The sequence below is a fragment of the Lissotriton helveticus genome, chromosome 3_1 (genome assembly GCF_964261635.1).
Source record: "Lissotriton helveticus chromosome 3_1, aLisHel1.1, whole genome shotgun sequence".
Lineage (NCBI taxonomy): Eukaryota > Metazoa > Chordata > Amphibia > Caudata > Salamandridae > Lissotriton > Lissotriton helveticus.
In genome coordinates this window covers 559043297-559066467 of record NC_136061.1, presented here as the reverse complement: position 1 = coordinate 559066467, position 23171 = coordinate 559043297, and the positions used below count along the sequence as shown (strand labels likewise).

The 23171-nt window shown below is 44.6% G+C and overlaps 1 protein-coding gene across 1 annotated transcript in view; it reads left to right on the top strand.

Moving 5' to 3' along the window:
- Positions 1-1016: 1016 nt before the first annotated feature.
- DUSP19 (dual specificity phosphatase 19) overlaps positions 1017-23171 on the top strand; it is a 104624-nt gene continuing 82469 nt past the window's right edge. The window contains exon 1 of the mRNA XM_078680486.1: positions 1017-1417. Within this exon, the coding sequence (XP_078536612.1) occupies positions 1192-1417 (226 nt within the window). The 5' untranslated portion in view covers positions 1017-1191. The remainder of the gene's footprint in view (positions 1418-23171) is intronic.

The window sequence follows — 23171 nt, the reverse complement described above, 5'->3', positions numbered from 1 at the left end:
TCCGGGGCGGGGTAAAAGTTGTACCGGCGCCATTGCGTATCCAGTCTGCGCGCTCATGTTCTCTCTCTTGACCTTGGGTTGTGCGCCCCCTTGGCTCCTAGGACTCCCTGGTGCGTCGTCTTGCTCTTCCTCGCTCGTTTGGACGTGGGGACTACCTGCGTCAGCCCACTCGCTCTTCGGTGGGTTATCCAGCGCGGTTCCCCTTGTCTTCTGGGCTGCTGTGTGGGTTGGCGCGCTTTTCTGCTGGTCTCTGGGGTCTGTCCCCTCTTTGTCGTTCCTCTGTACCTCTCCTTCGGGTGCTCTTGGGCTCTGCCGCGCTCTTTAGGGTACCTTCGTTGTAAATTTGAGGTCTTCCTTGTCTCTCTGTACTTTGGGCTCTTGTTTGGTGGGGCTGGTGACACTGGTGCTCTCCGTGTTGTGTGGGGCTCACTCTGGTGGTCTTTTCTTGCTGGGGGGTCGTCATCCCACCCTCGTCGCCATTGTAGAGTATGTGAGGCCACCAATAAAGACTCTGGAGCCAGTACTGCTTCTGATGTATTTATTTCTATTATTCCCTAAAGAGCGCCGAGCCTAATGCTTGTGCTCCGGCGCTGCGCTCACTTTCTCGCTCTGGTGCGCATGCGCAGGCAGCCGAGCATGGCTGAAAGCACGTCGCGTCGCCGACGTGACGTGCAACCACTAGACCGTCTCTACATACATTTGCAATTTTTCTCTGTTTATATCTCTTCCTTGAGGGACTTCAACTTTTACATTTGCAATTTTTTTCTGTTTGTAACTTTTGTAACTAACTAAAAAAAATTCTCTTATGTAACTCATGTACTCCAAAGTCCTTATGTAACGCAACTGGTTCTTTTGTAAAGCGCCATGACACCTTCGGGTAATGTTCGCGCTATATAAAATCGCATAAAATAAAATAAATAAAATGTACTTGTTTTTAAGGCTGTAATGATACACTGGAGTTGCATCCAATCAGAAGACACGTCGGCCAGTCCAATGAAAATCCGTTTTACAAACAAGGGCGAAGTTTAATAATGTAAGACCTCGCCGCAATCGTCTGTATGCCAGTGCTTCGTGCCCATGCACTAACCATAACAGCAGTTGTGACAGCCAGATGCCTGTCGTGGTCAGGAGCTGGCAGGTGCAAGTTGTGGGCAGGTGATTTGTTTCTTGAAAGTGCAGACGCCTCCTGCCATGCACTCCCTCTCCCAGGAAATCGAGGGCTTCTCTAAAACAAACCTACGGGCGCAGCGCACGAGGGTCACCAGCGTCACCGGCAGGAGGACGGTGGAGTCCTGGAGAGATTCCCTCTTACAGGTAGAGGAGGATACAGAGCAGGGCTCCGAGGCCGCGTGCGGCTATGTGGAGGACCACAGCCTGGACCTGCAGGTCGGGGTGATCAAACCCTGGCTGCTGCTGGGTGAGTCATTGCCGTGGGTGACCTCATTTGTACCCCACGCCTCCTGCATAACTTTTAATGTTCAACGTTCATCAGTGTCTTGAAGCGGCTGGACGTGTATCGAATGCAGTGAATTTAAGGTGAAGGTTCTAGGTGACCATACAGAACGTTCATTGTTCCGCCCACCATTACTATATTACAGTGGTGACAGGATTACCTTTGTGACGAATGTGAAATGTTTGGCTGAATTCCACGGTTTGTTTATGTCCCATGTCTTTACTTGTTTAGATATTTTGGAGACGCAATTTCTGTAACCTCATTCTCCGGGCACAGAAAACTATTGCAACAGATCACACACTGCGATGCAAGCTTTTACACCGGTACCTTTCTTTTTCCTAATGGTAAAAAAAAGGACTTTAAATTTACTGCATTGGTAACGCGCGCCACCTGCTGCTTCCTCTGCAAAGCGCACCTTAGTTCTTAAAAATATACCTGCGCTTTATCACTTATAGCTGCGGTTCTTAACCTTTTGACTTCTGTGAACCAGCATTTCTACGACTCGAACTAACCTCAAACAGTACGCAAAAATGTAGAAACGAGTATACATCGAGCCAGTATACAAATTACGGAATACTTCATTTAGGTCACAAAAATCGAATTTTTGAGTTTAATGGGAGGGTTTGAGCCTTTCAAAATGTACTTATTTCTTAAAGGTGAAGTGGTATGCTGGACTTTAGCAAATAACTGTCTATTTTTAAACTGTAATGCATGCTCGCTTTTTGCTCGTGCATGCCAGTACTTCAATTGTGGCCTCCAATCCTTCCTAGTAGACTTAATTTGGTGTATGTGAGCTGCTTCTGCAAATAAAGATAATGATACCAACTTACTTTTAGCCTCTAATTTCAAATGCTTTCCCAGTGTATTAAAATTTTCAGTTTTCCTTTTTCTGTATGTTAAACCTGTAGGAAAGTGCCTCTTTTGACGTGGTTAACCCCACTTTTTGTGTGGTGTATGGTGCAAGTTTGAGATTGTGCTGGGTTCTTCCTAACCAGGTCACCAGCAACATTGTCCATTCCCTAAACTGTATGATTGTTCCACAATTGACACCCTTTAGGATCCCTTGTAAGTCCCTACTAAGTGGTACCTCTGGTACTTTGGGCATTGGACCTAAAGAGGGTCCCTAAGAGCTGCCCCATGAATTGTGCCACCCTAAGTGGCCCCTCACCAAGCTCATGCAAACTGCCATTGCAGCCTCCTTGTCTTGGTGCTGAGAAAACCGAAGAGTCAACATGGCCCACATCCCTGTGTGCCATGCCATCAAAACACTGCATTTGGTATAGGTAAGTCACCCCTACAGCAGGGCTTACAGCCCGAAGGCAGGGTGCACTAGAGCCATGTATGGGCATAACTGCCTGAGTAGATGTGTCCCCATGATATCTAAGCTCGCCCTTAGATATTAGGAGTGAGTAAGGAAGCCATGTAGAGTACATGGACTCTACACTCATGATTACAAGTTCCCCAGCTTCACTATACCCTAAAGTGTTTGGTACCAAACACCTCATCTTAATAAACCCACACTGATGTCAGTGTGGATTTAATAATAAATGCACCCAGAGCGCACATTAGAGGTGCCCCCTTGAAAACCTACCGACTACTAATGTGTTGACCGACTGGTCTCAACCAGCCAGTCACCATAGTCCTGAGTTGAGAGGCTTCACTCTTGGAGGTCGGGAACAAAGTCTGCTTTGGGCCGAGGTGTTCACACCTCCTCCAAGCAGGATGGTCATTCCAGGACAGGAAGCTTTAAAAGCCCTGCTGCCTTTGTTATGCGGCCCCAGGCCTCTCCAGATAGGGGAGGTGCCCACCCCTCTGCCCCGACCCTACTTTTTGGCAGCAAGACAAGCAGAAAAATGTGTAGGATTATAAGGTGTGCCCATATTCAGCCAGCACCACCCCTTGGACGGGCCAGCTGATGCGGACACCACTTTTCAGATTCCTCCATGTTGTTTTGGATGGAATTGCCTTCTAGGATCAGGGTTACGCCCACGTCCCACAGGAAGTGATCGTATAGAGGGTGTAGGTAGCTCATTGGCTACTACTTCCCATAATTGAGCATTTAGGTGGCACCCTTGAACCCAAGAACTCAGATTTGACAGATCAACAGAAGAAGGATGAAAAAGAGTCACTGCTTGGCGAGAACTGCAGCAGATCTTTGAACTTTGGCGCGAAACCCTACCGTCCTCAGGCCTCTCTCGACATATCCGACAGAGTGACTCGTCATGCATGCTGGAGAACTATCAAATCCTTGGGTAGGCTGCCAGCACTTCGACAAACGCCAAAAGTCTCTGTTGGAGTAGAGGAGAGTCCATAGGCACCGACAAGCAAAGTCCGGTCCACCGCCTTGTAGCTCCCTGGCTGGACCGACACTGCAGACAACCAAGAGAAGGTACTTGGGCTCTGAAAGGTCTGATCTGACTCCCAATCAAGTGTAAAAACACCAGGACCAACCGGAGCTGTGCAGCACCAACCCCCAGGGTACTGGACGCCTTGCACTAAACAACCAACCAGTAAAGTCCAGTTTGGATTCTCACTGCACCAGGACCAAGCAGCTGTCCAGGGACGTCCGCATCACTGAGACCTACTTCGAGAGTGGCCCCACTGCTTTGATTTTGCCCCTGCCAGATGCCTATCCCTGACTGCGAGGTCATCTTTTTGCACCAGCCCAGCTGACCTAACCACTCTGCTCCGGAGCCACCTGGCCTGGGTTCTGATGAACCGGCTGCCCCCCCCATGCTCTAAGACCCCTTCCAACCTGAGATCCTGTTTTGGAGCCCTCGGACGTGCCCTCCAGTCCCCCTGTGCAGCCTCTTTTCAGGTGGCCCCCCCTTCTCAGTAGCTTGCCACCTTCTAGCCTCACCAGCACATTGCTCCCTGTAGAACCCGGATAGTTCCTGAAGAACTGCTGGTATTACTTTGAATCTTTTCCCACTACTATTCTGATACGAGAAGGTGAACCCCTGTACCTACCTTTATGTATCTTAGACTTTTCCCCCATTAGGATTGCATTGTGCGTAAAAGCGCACAGGTTTAAATGCTTTACTTACCAGTGCATATTTCTATGGAAAACTGTTATTACCTTTGAACGCAGTTCTTGAATTTTAAATATATAAAAAGAAATATTATTTTTCTAATTTGGTCACGGATTTATTCTTTGAGTTTGTGTCTCAATTATTGCCTTTTTGAACGCAAAAAATGCTTAGCACCACCCTCTGATAAGCCTAACTACTCGCCCACACTACCACAAAAGAGAGCGTTAGTACTATCTACTTTTGACTCTGTAAACCAATTGGGGACCTACTGGACTCTCTGCACAGTGTACTTCGTTTTAGTGCACTATATAGAGAGCCAGCTTCCTACAATACCTTATTAATCTGCTAATATTTTAAATTTTAAAGACAGTCGCGGAGCCCCTAAGAAGGCATCGCTAAGCCCCAGGGGTCCACAGACCATTTCCAGATTACCCCTCCCAGCAAAAAAAATAGAGAGATACATGAATGCCCAACTTAACCAGTTTATAAAGCTATCTCAGACACTGGACCCAACTCAATATGGATTTAGAGAGGGTCACACCACGGAAAATGCACTTATCAAATCCACGGAAGAGATCAGGGCTACTCTCGATCATGGAGGTAAGGCTACCCTGATCATGCTTGACCTTTCGGCAGCATTTGATACGGTCCACCACGCTTTGTTGGTGGACCACTTAGAGGAGATAGGAGTCAAAGGGATGGCCCAAAAACTCCTTGAATCCTTTCTTTCAGAAAGAACTCAAACGGTCAAACTGGACAAATTTGAGGCAGAATCATTCTCGCTACCCTGTGGAGTTCCGCAGGGGTCCTTGTTAAGTCAGACACTTTTTAATATTTGTGTCCTGTCTAGCCCCCCTTATTGAATCCTTTGGTTTTATTTTAACAACCTACGCCGATGACACCCAAATCGTGGAAGCAATACGACCGGAGCTGCTACAAGACACCACATCCAGATTACAGGAATGTATGAATGTGGTTGGTAACTGGATGGCACAGAATTGTTTAAAGCTAAATTCCAGTAAAACGGAGGTAGTGCTCTTTGGCAACAATCCTGTTTTTCGGACCCCAGACTGTTGGCCAAACTCACTAGGATCGCTGCCATCCCCGACCAGGAAGGTGAAGAACCTGGGACTTTGGATTGATGATACACTCTGTTTCAAGAACCAGGTTAATTCCCTGGCATCAACTACTACGTTCATTCTCAGATCATGTATAAAAATAATGCCCCTACTTCCTAAATATGCACAACAAACTGTGGTCCCAGCATTAGTAATGTCCAGACTGGACTATTGCAATAGTCGTTACCTTAAACTACAAGAAGGATCTATGAATAAATTACAAATGCTGCAGAACCCGGCTGCCAGACTCCTTACAGAAACTCCTAAGTTTGCATCAATCACAGCATCTATTAAAAAGCTCCACTGGCTACCAGTCAGAAAGCGCACCCAGTTGAAGGCCTCGTGTCTGGTTTTTAAGGCTCTGCATGGTTCAGGGCCTGACTTTCTAAAGCAACACTTTATGGTATTCACCAAAAAGAGTACTCTGGTCATTGGATGCTAAACTAGTGACAATGCCCCTGGTGAAAAAAAGTAACTGGAGTGGCAGAAGTTTCATTGCTAACGCAGTCAAGGCTTGGAATACGCTTCCATTACACCTGAGACACATGACCAACTTGATGGCCTTTAGGAAGGCTTTAAAAACTGGGCTCTTCACAAACTAGCACGCAATACACACAATTTCATCATACCTTCAGTAGGTCTTCACCTTAGCGTCAGGACATCTTCGGGTAGCAGCAGCGCTTTACAAATGCAATTAACATTAAGAACCACTGGCTTAGATTCAGTGTAGTGTTGCCAAGGAGGCAGTGGGATGGCGTGAACATGACCGCTTTCTCTAGCATTTCTATTGATAGCTTCTAGTGGCAAAGAAACAATTTGCAGATGAAGAGGGTACAGTACTGGAGATAAACTGCCATCTCAAATTAAACACTTGTAAAATTGTATATCTATTTTTTTGCCATTTTACCCCAATCATTTTAAGTGTAAACTGCCAGGCTAAAATGCATTTTCTTTTTTAGCAAGGCATCCTGTGTCACTTTGAATTGTGGATCCATATTCTGTAACACAATAAGATCTTCCTTTGAAGGCTTGTGTATTTAACCAATAGGTTTAACTCACTTGAATATCCGCTTACAGATAGCAGCACTGCTTGGGCGTTAACGGACAGAAACTAGTCAAAGAGGAGGCGTTTGAATACCTCCTGTTTGAAGGCTGCGCATAAATACACAGCAACAAAACTGAACAACTTGTGTGCCTTTGTCCCATTGGCTTTTGGTTATTTAAATCCGTACACAGTCGAATGTTCTGTAGCATAACGTCACCAAAGCAAAATATCAACTTGACCTGCCTTATTTGTCCGTGACCTGCCTTGTTTGTCCATGATATCATGACGAATGGTATTGCCATATACATTTTACAGCTGATGAACATTGATGGTGAGTCATTCATTGACATCACAACGGTACTTTAATGACTTATGGCGTCTGAATTCATACTACTGCTTAGACGTCACGATAGTATCATATTGTGCACGAGCCCCTCTTGTTCATATAACCCTCCTTGGACAGGCCTACTGGGCCTTGCGCATAAAGCAAGATCGGATTTCGTTTCTAGTGTGTGCCTCCCTTGCCTCATCCAAAATGGATAGATCAGTGGTGGGACGAGGGTCTCTCTGCAAACTGGCCACACCCTTTTGTGTTTATTTAATCAGCTGTCCAAAATGTAAACAACTCTTGCGTATTTTTTCAAAGCAATAATTTGGAGCCTAGGGGTTTGCATTTTTGTACTTGTATGTGCTGTCATGCAAGTTGCACGTCCTATCACTTTTCTCTAGTTATCTTTAGTACTGAAGGATATTATACAAAGTATTCTCTCGGCTCTGTGACAACACAGAGAGCTATGCCTGTGGCCTTGTTTTCTCTATATACCAGAACTCCTCGGTAGCTGGATACAATGTGAAATATAGCTGGAGGCAGTTTATTGTGTGTATTGTTGCAGAAAATAAGCTCTAGTCACTGAAATAGGTTGGCCCTGAATGTATTCCATTGTGTGCTCACATTTCTTCTTGCTCTTGAGATGGGTTTGTAGTGAGTCCCTAATTTTATTATGAAAAAATATTTTAATAAAAGGGACTGAATACGTTTTCTGAAAGAGCACTGGTGAGCGGAGTAAGCCACCCTACAAAGGAAGAGCGATGGGCTAAAATCTGTTGACCATGGTAAAGTCAATATCTTTTACTAATTCTCTCAGTATTTCCTCCTCCTGCCCCTGTCCTTGCATATTTGGCACTTCTGTGCATAATGAAGTATACAAGACTTTTTATGATGACTAGGAATTTTTCTTGAGGATAATTCACGGTTCAAAGACCAAGAGTAACTGTATCATTTGCACACCTTACTTGTAAGCAAAGAGCAGAAACCAAAGAGTATGAATACACATCCCAAATATTAGTCTATATCATTGCAGACTTGATGTTCACCCTAAAGAGTTTTCCTCGGGCCTCTTATCTATGTAAAACTTTAGCTTCTTTCTATCCGTTCGTCATCCACGATTAATCATGCTAAATGTACATAACATTAATTTCCGATTTTCGTCCTGTTTTAAGTTACCTATGTGCTGTACTGTTGTAAAGCCAACGTAGCTTAGGAATAAAACTGAAGGAAAAGCTACCAAAACACGAGTCCATATATCAGTTATGACCAGACTTGGATGAAGTTACATTAAGTCTGCTCACCCTGACACAGACAATTACATCTTTTACCCATCATCGTGTTATTGCATTCTGGTGAGGGCATAAACTACTGTTAATTGCCTGCCTGAAGTTACCCTGAACTGAAGGCCCCTAACGAGGAGAAGGGCAATTAGCGCCTCGTAGCACCAGCCAAGCTGTGCTCAATTAAGCTGTTCACACCTATTATTCTGATCTCACCCTCATCAGGGAACAATCTTGTCCACTGACCCTATTTTATGCATCATACCTCTGCTTCACACTCACTACACATGGAAAATATGCAGAAGTAGTAAATGTAAGATTTCAAAGCTTTAATTGGCTGAATCAATATCAGAAATCTATTCTCTGTGCTAATTTGAATACAAACATTGGAACATGAATGATTCACTGAAGACAATGACGTAGCAGTGGGTTAATAAGTATTTCTATCGGCTTTCTGCTCCAAAATTGTAGGCAGGTAACTGTGAATATGATGTTTTTTTCACTGGGCGGTTCGGAGTGACATCAAATAGATAACAGAAGTGAAGCTTGAGTTCTTTGTGGCCTCTCTCAAACTCTGAGGTAAAAATCTTTCCCTTTATTCGCAGTTACCCTCATACACATTTTATGTTTTACATGGCCCCCTGTACCTATCCAAAGGAAATAGATGAGTTCAGTGCCTGCCAATAGAAAGTGACTCATTGTTTCCCGCATCAGTGGACAATATCTTTGATTTTTCATTGTAGTTACATAATTGCAACTAATAGCAACATTTAGAAAAGTATGTTTATGAGATTGGATGCTGAGAGGCGCCTATATATCAGTGTGTACCATTTTACCGTAGCACTCTCCTTTTCCATGTGCTTTTAACTCCCCCGAAAATAAACCAGTATATTTGAAAGCCGTCTGCAGTAAATCTGTCTGGCTGAGTTGCTTTTAAAAAGAATCCGGTGCTGCTTCAGTTCAACCTGATTATCTCACTACAGATTTTTAATGGAAACTGCACAAATGAACATGTGCATCAGTAATGGCAAAGCATTGACTATTTCGCTGGGCCCTGTCAAGTTTGCATGTTGGGTTGGGTCCAGTACCCCAAATTGTCCTCTTCTCACCGTTGTTCCCTTTGTAGTCCAGCATCCCACAGATTTCTACTGGGATCAGGAAGCTTAGGAAAATGAGGCAGTGGCTCATGCCTGCCCCGGACTCATTGCAACACCCCCGTATCTTGTCGTGTTACCTCCTAGCTACCTAGTGCGCCTTCTTTTGTTATAATGTCAGCATGATTAATTCCTACCTTAATTTTATATGATCCAAGTCATTTTTCTAATTAATTCTCAGTATTTTTTGTGCTTCTCTAATGCTGGGTTATTTTCTGCATTGGCAGTTTTACCAGTGAAGGATCTTGCTGACTTCTCAATGGATCATGTAAGTCTTGGAGCGTTGTAGCACAGACAGAGTAGCAACACATCATCCTTTTTCTGCTACCACCCTGTAGAGTTATTTCCACATCTTTTATGGCATTTGTAATATCTGTGAAATAAGAGCATTTCGTTTTTAAGCTAATATTTGGTCTGGGTTGAGGATTGTTGTTTTCCCACCTCTACTTATCCTTTATCCCCGTTCTGCCACCCCCCCCCTCCCAAGTGATGACTTTATTAGTCTTCATAGACTTTAGGAAGATCCTTTCATTAGCCATTGTCTTATGCGAAGTGTCTTTACATATGAGTTCATCGGCTTGTAATTCTCATTTTCTATCCAACGGTAAACCAGCCAATTTCACCACCGAACACCTATGGAGGGATATGAGGGTTTGGTCTGTGTCATTGTTCGTGTTTTGAGAATAGCATACAGAGAGGAAAGTTCCATTTAATGTTCAGGTTATTAGTCAATATTTCTGAGTATAATACCAGTGATCATTAAGAATATTTTCTCTCCCCTGAAAGCATTAAGAACATTGCTTGCATAAGCCATGGCTTACTGGATGACCACATTAAAATATCTAATTATTTGTCATTTTCAGGAATGATTTTTTTTTTTCTGGAAACGCTACACATGATATTGTACTCATTCAATGACTTAATAAAATCATTACATCTTATTGCTTTAATCCCCAAATCAAGATTGCCTCCTTGAGAAGACGTCCAAGAGATACGCGGAGTTCATTATATATGTAAATGAGGGGAGCGCTCTACATGGTCAAAGACAAGCTTCATGTCAGCGAGTAGTACCAGAAGGGGCTGGGCAGTGGATGGTTAACCCAAAGTGATGTTGTGTTTTTTAAAGTGGCGAGTCTTCAACTCTTTTCTATTTTGGAACAGCATTGGGGCAGTGCTAATGGATACGGGATGTTGTTCCCCGTTCTGGTGGAATAGATGGAAAGGCCTGTTATTTTTTCATTTTTGACACTTCTTTAGTCTGCCAGATGGGTGCGTCCTGGCTGCAAGGGTTCCAAGAACCACCAGAATAGTGTAGTGGGCTTGTATAGTAGTTGTGTGTCAGCAATATTTGTAGAGCAGCTGCTCACTCCTAGAAATGTATGCCTTCTAGCTGTAGTGTAGAAGCAACATTTGGAAATTAATATTCTATTAATCTAAAGATCTGAATACATCGAGCTAGAAAGAAGCAATAGGAGATCTTAATTAAAAAAAACCATGAATGATTAGACGATCAAAAATTAGTACAGAGTGGGGTATTAAAAACTATATATTGATAGAAGTGGGCGAGGTGAAATGTAACTTGGTCAATGTAATAGAGCATTTAGAGAACATGGGGGTCACAGAGGATGTTGTATGATCGGTGAGGTATGTTAGAAAGAGGAAAGTGTTGGTGTAGGAGCCACTGGAATGAAGCCGAAGTAAGTTCAGAGACTTGAACTTTGCCCAGGGTGAATTTAGTGACTGTGCATTTCATATGAAAGCACCAACAAATCAAAACAGCCATCTAAGCACTTCTTGTCAGTATGTTGATGATGGAAGGCTTAAAGCAAGGGTATTTTTCGGTGTGCAAGATGAGTGCAGTTATCTGGTTTGTATTCATGCTCCAGAGTATCTCACTCTGTACAGGAAGTGTACCACCTGCCCAAGCACGCTTCCTTGTTACAACCCTCCCTACCAAGTTATGCCATTTTCGTTTTGTAGGTACCCCCTCGCAGAGAGTTACAGTAATACAAATTAGAAACTACCATGTCACTTGCAACCGTGACTGTATATCTTTTCACACTCAGAAAGACAACTTCTCTGAAGTAGATTCTGATTTTAGCAATCAATGATGCCTTCACCTGTATGAACGTTTTAATTCCCTAAATGAACATGACTCCTGCGCTATGTCATTTTCCTTAGGGTGATGGCTGTGTTACCTCTCTGAATGTGTTTTGTTATTTGCACTTCAGCTAACTAAGTTGTCTTTCATCCAAAGTTTGATTTCCTGAAAAAGATACTTTGAGGTCCTGATCTGACTAGACTGGTAAGAGGGCTCGAGGTTGTTAACATCCGAAAGAGCCAATGTTCAACTTCAGAGGAACTAACTGACCATAAAGTAATGTGTCCTGTTGTATGTATAAGGATGTTCATGGGAGAAATGAATAAAGGGGTATACAATGTATCCTTCTACCGTAGAAATGTCAGAAAAACAGTGGCAAGCCACATTTAAACAACTTTTTATAGTCCAAACAACATACAAAGTGGGATTTGCTCAATGGAGCTATGCTAGCTACAACATTATTTTCATAATTAATAAAAAATATGTTGATGTACTTTTGAACATCAACAATGCAAAACTGAGCCCATGGGTGAATGCATTGCGAAGGCCATTTAAAGACCAGCCCAACCTTGCCACGGCATATTAAACGCTTGTCCTGAACCAGTAGTGAGGAATATAGGATGAGCGTAAGAGTGTGCATACAGCTGTCTGAGAGCTGAATTCAGGGTCACTTCACAAATCATGTGCGGGAGACAAGGAAAGGTGAGTATTGCTAAAAGAAAGTTAAACAGTCATGCTTTCAAGCATGAGGGAGAAATAGCTAACTCCCTGCCCTCTCACAGAAAAGACATGTTCAGATCAGTTTTATGTGCTTTAGTAAAAGGAGGTTTGTATGAGTGAGGGATTGATGATGTTGCGAACGGGTGTGTGTAATTTCACAATGAGGAAGGACAATATCTTTATATGTGAAGACCTTGAGAGTGTCGAGGATGTCTGCTAGGCCTATGGTAGAGAGTGGCTTGAGGGTGAATTATCTGTGGCTACTGGGGATGAGAAACAGTTTTCATTTTGTTTGGTATTTTCAACATCGTGTCTGAAATTTTTTATCTTGTCTATGATGAAGTATATGGTCAAATGGGGTATATGTAACCTGAAAGGGGGTTAAAACATTGCTTGGCAGCTTGAAGAGTGTCTTACTTTTATTGAAGGCTTTTTAGATGGTTGTACTGTGGCGATTTACTTTCCTGTGGGTAGAGCAGAGTGTTATCAGTGGAGTAACAACATTTTATGATGGACTCCTATGTCTTTTCTCATCTTGTTCACAGATGGCTCTTAGTCTTGGGGTTTTGGGTGTTCCGCAATCTGATGGCTCTGCCTTTTTGATCTGTGTTTTCAAGGGGAGAGAGAAGGAGAGAGTCACAAGACCGAAGAGTTCAGTTGTTCCCAGTTCTTACAAAAGAGGACTTGCCTCTGAATTTAAGATGTACTGTCAAATAATATATGTGGGATTTCACCAGTAAATAGATAGGATCAATACAAAGTGCAAAACCAGTCAAAGATTTGTTTTCTTTTCTTATTCAAAACCAGTCAAAGTTAAGGTCAAACCCAATGCAGTTTTTCCTAGAACTAAGCAATACAGACTTTCAAAAGAAGCAGAAGAAGGAATAAAGCCCGCCATAGAAAAAATTACAGAGCAAGTTATTCTTAAATTAATTCTTGGCAGTCTTTGGAAGTCTCCGGTTATGGACATTGAAAAACAGAGGGGTAAATGGAGAATATTGCAGAACCTGAGAAAAGTAAGTCAAATTATGATCCCATGTTGTCCGGTAGAACCAAATCCTGCTGTGATATTGTTTCGGAACACTGCAGGTGCAGAATGGAATACCGTCATTTACTTATGTCAAGCATTTTTTTCCATTTCTCTACATGAGGATAGACAATATCTTTTTGCATTTCGGTTCCCAAATACATTTCTCATTTGGTGTTGAATCCCACAGGGGTATACTTAAAGTTCCTCGATTTTTAGTCAGATCTTTAAGAAAGATTTGGAGAATTTACACTTGCCTTGTAACCAATTTTCCCTCTAATTTTTTTCCTCTGTGTGCGGCAGTGGAGGGTCTCTGTGCGCTGCAACCATGGCTATGTGCACCAGGAACCAAACCGCGCGTGTCTGCGGCGCCAAATGGCACTCAAAAAGTTTACTTTAAAAAGTAAAAAGATGGTGCATTTTCACACATACAGCACCACAATAAGGGTCTTAAGGGCAGTTTGCAAATTGGATAAGCACGCCATGACATGAATTGGTTACACTGGCCAGTACACTTCAAGTTGTCCGGTAGAACCAAATCCTGCTGTGATATTGTTTCGGAACACTGCAGGTGCAGAATGGAATACCGTCATTTACTTATGTCAAGCATTTTTTTCCATTTCTCTACATGAGGATAGACAATATCTTTTTGCATTTCGGTTCCCAAATACATTTCTCATTTGGTGTTGAATCCCACAGGGGTATACTTAAAGTTCCTCGATTTTTAGTCAGATCTTTAAGAAAGATTTGGAGAATTTACACTTGCCTTGTAACCAATTTTCCCTCTAATTTTTTTCCTCTGTGTGCGGCAGTGGAGGGTCTCTGTGCGCTGCAACCATGGCTATGTGCACCAGGAACCAAACCGCGCGTGTCTGCGGCGCCAAATGGCACTCAAAAAGTTTACTTTAAAAAGTAAAAAGATGGTGCATTTTCACACATACAGCACCACAATAAGGGTCTTAAGGGCAGTTTGCAAATTGAATAAGCACGCCATGACATGAATTGGTTACACTGGCCAGTACACTTCAAGTTTAGAAAAGCACAAGACTTCAATGGTGATACCATCATAGGATTTTAATAAATATTCTTAACTGGAGCACAGTTCATTGGGTGGAGAAATGTCCCCGTGCTCTCTCTGCCCGGTCTTTCCTTCTGTACCCCTCGCTGCCCCGTATCTCTGCCCAGTTTTCCCTTCTGTTCCTCTCGCTGCCCCCGTGCCTCTCTGCCCGTTCTGCCTTCTGTTCTAAGCTGCCCCTATATTTCTGTATTCTGTATTTTGCCTCTGTCATTCGTTTTTTGTGCCTGTCTGCCCTCTATGCCACTCGTTTTTCCATCGTTTTTGTGCCCCTTTTGCCTTCTGTTCCACTTGTTTTTTCCTCATTTTTTGTGCCTTTCTGCCCTCTGTTCCACTCGTTTTCCCTCGTTTTTTATGCCTTTCTGCCCTCTGTTCCCCTCGTTTTTTGTGCCCTTGTGCCCTTCTGCCCTCTGTTCCACTCGTTACTTGTGCCTTTGTGCCCTCTGTTCCACTCGTTACTTATGCCTTTGTGCCCTCTGTTCCAATCGTTTTTGTGCCCTTCTGCCCTCTGTTCAAATCGTTTTTGTGCCCTTCTGCCCTCTGTTCCACTTGTTTTTGTGCCCTTCTGCCTTCTGTTCCACTCGTGTTTTTTGTGCCTTTCTGCCCTATGTCCCACTCGTTTTTTGTGCCTTTCTGCCCTCTGTTCTACTTGTTTTTGTGCCTTTCTGCCTTCTGTTCCGCTCGTTTCCCCAGCCGCTGTGGCCTTTTGTTTAGGTATCGCTGTTAATCAGAGCCCCTTCAAGTGTCTCTGGCACGCGGTGCATGCATAAGTGTCTCTGGCGCGCGGTGCAAGCACAGGTGTTCGTGCTACACGGTGCGTGCATGAGTGTCTGCGGTACATGGTGCATGCATAAGGGTCTGTGGCACGCAGTGCATGAACAGGTGTCTGTGGTACACGGTGCATGCATAAGTGTCTGTGGTACGTAGTGCATGGACGAGTGTTTGCGGTACACGGTGCATGAATAGGTGTCTGTGGCATGCTGTGCATGCGTAGGTGTCTGTGGTACACAGTGCATGCATGAGTGTCTGTGGTACTGCTACTCACTAATAAAGGAATAACCTTTAGGCATAACTTGAGGTAATCTTATGCATCCTGTTACACCTAGGACCTCTTAGCAGGAGCAAATTTTAGTTGGAAGCGCAATCTAAATTATGAAAACAATAACTTTTGGAAAGCCCCCCATACAAGTTATCTAATAGCAAGGCACAAACAGCAAGTATTTTAACTTTACCTCCAGAGAGGGGCTTCTCCGCTGCCATGTGCTGTGACAAGTCCAGGGCTTTTATTCAGTGTACGAGCTGGCAATGCAATCAGGAGACTACCTACTCTACTTCCTAATTTGTATTTTTCTTTAGCTTCCTGACTGAGCGAAGTAGTCCGACACTTTTTTAGACACACCCCCATCCAGTAGGCCCATCTGCATGCTCCCTTCTAGCCCTGGTCAAGAAGACTTATCCATGCCCCTGTTCCTCCTCCATGGGTTCCACACCTTCCATTTTTTGAGCATCCCCTTCCTGTATATACCGGTTTCTCTGCCATCATGCACCAGTCCATGTCCTCCGCCCAGTCCTCCGCCCAGGCTTGAATGTCCGTGCTTGGCACTCCCACCCCCTAACTTCTGGCTGTGTTCCTCTTAGCCACTGCCAGTACCACCATTAGCAGCAGTTTGGTGTGCTGCGGAGGATCATCATCACCCCACATACGGAGTATAAGCATATTGACGGTATTCTCTACTTTTGTCCCTGTTGCTCTGTAGAAGCCCTGTCCAACTGGAACGGCGTAGGCTGGATTATCTAATCCGCCCAAATGGTGTGTAGGATCTCTGTGTGACGCATCCCCTGCTGCACACACTGGAGCCGGCCATACCCATGTTATAGATGAAAACCCCGTTGTCGTATGCCCTGTGCAGCAATCGCAGCTGCGCCAGATGTAACTCCGGCCTTATCGCTATCACCCTCTGGGCCTGGAGCGCCTCCTCCCACTCCCCATCCTCAAGTGTGTCCACATCTTTTTCCAAAGCAGTCCTTAGTGTGGACATTCCCTCCAGCGAATTAGACATTATTTTCCAATGTATTAGGGAGATGGCTTTCTTAGCCAATGGTTCTCTTAGTAGCCTACCCTCCAGGGTTGAGGATTCTTCGATTGTGTTGTTACTAGTGGTGTGTGCTGTCAGTGCTTCTCTTACTTTCAGGTAGAGGAACAGAAAGTCCAATATTTGATCTCTTGAGATCATCCATCTTCTGGTTGAAACTTAAGGAACCTTGAAGGCATGTGCTGATTCCACTATACTTCCTTTGGTTCATAGCCATATTCACAGCCAGTAGGACACCTGCTCTTGTCTGTCAGAGAGTTCAGTCTCCATCTTTTCCTGCTCCCGCCCGATCGATGCGACGTGAGCGGGTAGTTCTGGGGAAGGATGCAGATCCTGGGAAGTAAATTAAGGGAGACTGCTTGCAGTGGGAATGAGCGTGCTGTTAATTCAGGATTTGTTTTTCAATATGTAAACCCTGTGTTCTGACCCACCAAACCAACCCCACGAACCGCGGCAGCCGCTGGAACCCAGAGCACACCCGTTAATGTGCATGTCCGGGCGGCATGCTTTGCTCCGAGAACAGTTGTCACCACGGCTGAGCTCACGGTTGGCGCCAGAATCATGGTGGTCGGCTGGCTGGTGGCAGCACTACTGATAATTGCACCTGCTGCTGCCGGGCCGCCTGAGCTGTGTAGCTAAATTATGGCATCCCCCCACCGCCTAATAATTATTTCCGAACCTGGCCGGCGAGCGTCAAGAAATGGAATCAGCCCACGTGCACCATTCGGCCAGAACAGCACCACGAGCCAGTGTTACAGTAGAGGCAGCGAAGGTGGGTGCTGCAGCAAGTGGATGCTTTGTTTGCAGTATGTTTAACTGCACAGCGGGGGCAGACAAGATCTCACGCGACCGGGAGTGGGACACAGCCCACTCGGCTGCGGCACCACCAGCCGGGATCAGCTGCCCAGTAACATGATGATCAGTGCCTGAGAAAAGCAGGTAATGTAGTAACTAAAAATCCTCAATTACATATAAGTTGCTGTTCCAGACCTGAGCTATGTGCACTTTTATTTCTGGTGCTTTCCGATGTTTGTTTCATCCCTCAGCCTATGCCCCAGCCCGGGCCCCCAATAATTGCTGCAGTCGGCTGGCAATACTAAAACTCTCCTTCAACACGTCCTCCATGTCCGGGAGAGGCTGAGCAGGTGATGTTTAGCTCAGGTCCACCTCTCACAAACACGGCTAAGAAGGGACAGCAAATCTAGCAATTTTTAACACAATCCATACAGGTTTGAAGTTCGCTAATTCACAAAAAGGTTCTCATTTTTACACAAAATACAAATATGCATGCCACTGACCAGTTCTGCATTCAGAGGTCTTCACCAGCGATACGACTAGGGAGAGACTGAATTTTATACTGTACAGCAGCTGAGAGTGCATGCTGCCGGCTGACCCAATGAGTGTGACACACAAAGAGCCAAACTTCTCAAGGACAGCGGCAGCTCCATTTTTTTTCCTTACCTCGGTTGTGCAGTGTAGTGTTATGACTTTACTAGAGAAAATGTAAGTCGTTATTAAATGAATGCTACCACAGGGATTTATCACAGCAGAGATGTCCTATAACCCTGTTGAAAGCACTTGAATGTACCAATGATACACTGCATATTTCCCAAATTATGATCAGTTTACAAGGGCACTAGCTTAGTGCCCTTCAATTTCTGTGATTTGTAGCAGTTTTAAGATTTTCTTAGTTTCTTCTTGCTCAAATGAGTGTCATTTCTGAAATGTACATGTTTCCCTCATCTATACTGCATGCTTTTGCTCGCGAAAAAGTGTCACTCATAGTGGTTAAAATGTCACTCATAATTACACTGAAATTATAATAATGTCACACAAAGCAATCTGAAACCTTGGAAGCTATGAAACCATGTGGCCCTTTGTGAAAACATTTGTTAATTGCAGCTCCATCATGCACTGCAATTAACAAACATTTTCACAATGGTTCACAATCAGCCCCCAACCACGCTCCCTTAAGAGAAGACATTTAGCAAGTTCTCTTAAGGGAGCGCGGTTGGGGGCGGCTTGTGAGCCATTGTGAAAATGTTTGTTAATTGCAGCGCATGACGGGGCTGCAATTAACAAATGTGTTCACAAAGGGCCACAAACAGCCCTCAGCCACAGCCGGAATTACCGTTTTTGCGCCGCTCGCGTTTTAAAAGCGGCAGTGCGAAAGCACTCGCAGGATGTGTGCGCGCTTCCCTCGGCACTCTGCGCACTCGGGGGTTAGGAAGGTGCGCGCGCGTTACAGGGAACACTGCTTGTAACTCCATTCTGGTCCAGTACATTGATGCCCTGCTTGTGCCATCAAAGCAATACCAAAGGGGATGATGATCAGTTGCTGGTCAAAGAGAAGCAGGGAAATGAGAGATGATGAAGCCAACCACTGGTAAGCAATGGGTGGGCTCTAAGCCCCCTAAGTAAACAAAATGTTTTGCATGTGACTTTGCATGCGCTCTCACAGGCGAGACCTAAAGTATAGGTTGGGCAAACTGTCAAAGAGGTGAAGGAGCCTTGCGAATTTGATACAGTTCCACTTCTGAATCATCTTGCTGAAACATACAAAGATTCAGTAGTGTAAAAAAAGAAGTGATCCTACATGGCCATCACATTGAAAAAGGACCAATGAAAGTCTCAAACAAATGTCTTTCTGCAATTCTAAAGGTGAATCTTACATGCACCTAGAGGGAGATGAGGATGTTCCTGGGAATAGTTGGCTATTCTTGTCAGTGGATTCCAAACTTTTCCCTGACTGTGAAGCCTTTAATGAGGCTAACTCATGGGATCGGTACCATTTGATGACGAATATATGAAGGCCTTCTGGGAACAGAGAGAAAATTTGTATTTTGCACCTGTGCTCTGAATGCCTGACTATGATGAGGAATTCTTTCTTTACTTTTTCTGTCATGAGAAGAGAGGGGTTTCATTACCTGCCCTTTCCCAAATACACTGGGTAGTTATGAGACCGGTCACATAGTTCTCTGCTGTGTTAGATCCTATCTCTGTAGCTCTTCCTGGTTGTCTAAAAGCGGTTCCATCTGTTTGCATTGCAATTGAACAAAGTGAAGGGATTTTAATGGGACATACTGTAATTGTGTTTGTTCTTCATTCAGTGATTTTTTTTTTTTTTTATTCACACCATAACTCAGCACATTACAAACTACTACCTTACAGGGTATGAGCAAATCATACTGGCAGCAGAAACGATCTCAATCAGAAGGTGCAATCATATGAAAACCTTCAACGCTGCTACCTGTTTTAAACAGCAATCATGATGAACCAGAACATGACTGTGTGAATTTCACAGAATTATGTACAGAATATCTGTGTTAAAGGTGTGTTATTTGTCAAAGAAGTAATCCGAGAAAGAGAACTATTGTGACTATTAATGATATTGTGATATCGGCAAATTAGAGTGCCTGTTTACAAGGCTTCAAGCAGGCTTCACTGAGATGCCAGTTTGCAATGGCTGTAAGTATGTTCTTGTGGTTGTCTGCTTGTTTTCTAAATGGATCTAGGTAGGTCTACTCTTCCCGGAAAACTGACAGTTGCCAACATTTTGTTGAAGAAATTGATTCTGCGGTTTGGCCTTCCAACCTTTATTGAATTTATTGAGAAATTGCATTTTTTAATTTCTTTGTCCAGCTCTCCAGACTGATCAAACATTTCATTGCAGTTATCGTCCTCCATCGGCTAGCATTGTCGAGAATAAGAATGACACTATAGAAAATAGGTTGGCTTAAGTTTGTGCATCCGCCAGTTTGAAATCACCCGAAGCTCTTCCACTTGCTCTCATAAGCTTTACAATCCCCCTAAGACCAAATGACTCGCTCACCCCATGAAGTGTTATTGGACAGAGCTATGAGGTTTGCCTATCTACCTTCAGCAACACTAGTGTCAATAACTGATGACATTGTATTTAAATACTGTGAGGGTAGACATTAATGTCAAAAGAAATTCAGTGCCATCCCCTGCAGCCAGGTGACTGATTCCTATTAAAGAAGCTTGTCTGAAGGACTGCTTGAGTTGCATTGAAAAGGCCTCTATCAAGTTCGGCTAGTGACAAGCACTGCTGTGATGTATGCCGGAGTCCCACCGTGGATCCACGCCACTCACACGAGAAGAATGAAAATGGCAGATGAAGAAGTGGCGAAAACAAACACTAATTCTAATAAAACGATGAAAGCATATCATTTAAAGACGAAGAGCTTTAATGTACACCCACCGTGAAGCTTGAGGCTGCAGCAACATCATAACTGAAACTGACAACAGCTTATGTCAACACATTCCAGCTGATGGCATTCACATTCCTAACAAGGAATGCTAGACTTAAAGAGCAAGTTACAACACATCTCCCTTTTATAATAATGTAAACAAAATATGAGAGGGAGATAAAAGGTAAATGTCATTGATCTAAAATAGAAGAAGAAAACAAAAAGAAAAACAATTCACAACAATTACTTAAGATAATAATAGTCTTGCAAATACAATGGTGACTTCTTAACTCTAGTATTGCGAGTGAGAGAATCCGAACAAGCTTTGTTGTTAATACACTGAGAGAGATCATTTTGTGGCAGACTGGTGTGAGATTTCAATTTATAATGAGAATGACCATCTTTAAGTTTGCATTGAGAGTGACCATTCTTGGACTGAAAAGACCGAGGTTGAGACTTGACATGCTCATCCCCCTTCCTACATTTTGTCAAACGAGACATGCTCCAAACTTCCCCACCAGCAAGCATAACAACATTGTTCATAACTTTGACAATGCACCTTGGGCCAAAATATTTTTACTCACCTTTTGGTGACCAAACTGCTTTTTTCACAAATACAAGATCACCCACTTTCCATACTAATTTTCTTGCCCCCATTTTGATATCAAACCTCCGTTTATAATTGCTTTGATATTTTTTTACTCTCCAGTTATTTACAACACTACTCCTGTCCTTTACACTCAACCATAAAGGATTCAGTTTGGAACCAGCTGTCCTTCCCTTTAGTTTTTTAAATGGACACCAACCAATCACACTGTTTGGAGTATTCCTGTGTGCCCATAACTTCTCTCTGAGTATGGGTTTAAGCAGTACTCTCATCTCTAAGGCAGTCTGGGCAGAGGCTCTAATCCACCTATTCATGCTCTCGACTAAACTATTAGCCTGGGGAGCATAAAGCACAGTTTTGTGATGGCTGATGGACAGATCCTTAAGAAAATCTGACATCTCTTTAGAAGTAAATTGGACCTGTTAGAATTGGGGGTCCATACTTGGTAGGGCCACGGCCTCTGACCAACTAGGGACCCTCTCCTCTAGTCAAGGCAAGGTGGATGTACGTCAAAAGATAATCCCTGCTCACCCCCTTGGTAGCTTGGCAGAGCAGACAGGCTTATCTCCAGGGCAATGTGTAAAGTATTTGCACCAACACCCTCAGTAATTATAATGAACACCACAAACGGACACCACACAGGTATAATATAAAAATAATATTTTTATATATTTTTAGACAGACTTAAAACGGACATAAACCAACATAAAATATGCTTCTTGAACAAAAAGTATTCTTCTTGTGGAAAGTGTTCTTTAAAGAGTAAAACAAGTCTGTTGCAAAAGATGGTGTAATTCAGAATGCACGATGTAGCCACCACTGTGGGTTTTTCAGGCTCTCTGGCACTCTCTCCCCTGCTCCGGGGTAGGATCAGCACTGCCCCCAGTAATTGGGTTGCCTGTTTGAGGCTTTGGCATGTCGGGGAGCCTCTCAGCTGGAGTCCCAGTACCGCGCTGTTCGGGCACCTGATACCGGACTCTACGATGGAACAGACCACGAAGAGCAGAGGCAAGGGGCGGCTTCCGAGTGCCCCCGTAGGTGCGGGTATTAGCGGTAGAGCCGCGAGCCAGAGGACACCGCAGAGGTCCCGGGAACAGTCAACCTGGTAAGGCGCTCAGAGGCACAAGGGGCAGCGCGCTCCTACCAGGGAGATCGGGGGTCTTGGCTACGGCAGCCCGGGTCCCTGAGGGCTCCGTCGGTCCCGGCAACTCGGCAGCCAATCCGCGAGGGGCTCTCGGGGATTCCGATGCCGTGGCAAGGATTCGGCCACTCACAGCGCAGCTCCCGGGAAGTCCTTGGTGACGCTGGTAGCCGGGGAACGCTGGGCCAATCCCTGCGCGGCGATTTGGGCGAGCCCCCCTCGGCTTCCCGGAGCACTTTTCCTTTGGCGATCTCGACACTGGGGGCACCGCGGGACGCCGGGTTTTCACGGCCAGAGGCAGGGGCCCACGGCGCTTCTGTCAGGAGGTCGAAGAGCGGCCGCCCCGGCTCTGATGGTGCCTCGTGGGGTTGAGCTTGGGGAGAGCGAGCACGAGCCGGCAGGCTCACGCAGCACTCACTCTCTCCTGGTCGGTTGTAGACAAAAAGACGCTCCCCCCACACACAGCAAGGAGGGAGGGCGATGATGACGGCAGAGTTTCTTTGTCCCTGAACTCTGGGATACGGAGGCTAGCTCGACTTCTAGCCCTTGGAGAGTTCTTCTTGGCAGGAAGGGGACCAAGCACACAGCACAGTCCCCACGGTCCCTCTTAGGCAGGACAAGAAAAGACAGCAGGTCAGCTTCCAGACACACAGCAATGGCAGCACTGTTCCTGGGGTCTTCTTACGGTGTCCTCTTCAGCAGGGATTCTCCTCTTCAGTCAGAAGTAGTCTGAGTCTAATGTACACAGGTCTTTCCTTTATACAGAAAATTGTCTTTGATGCCTTT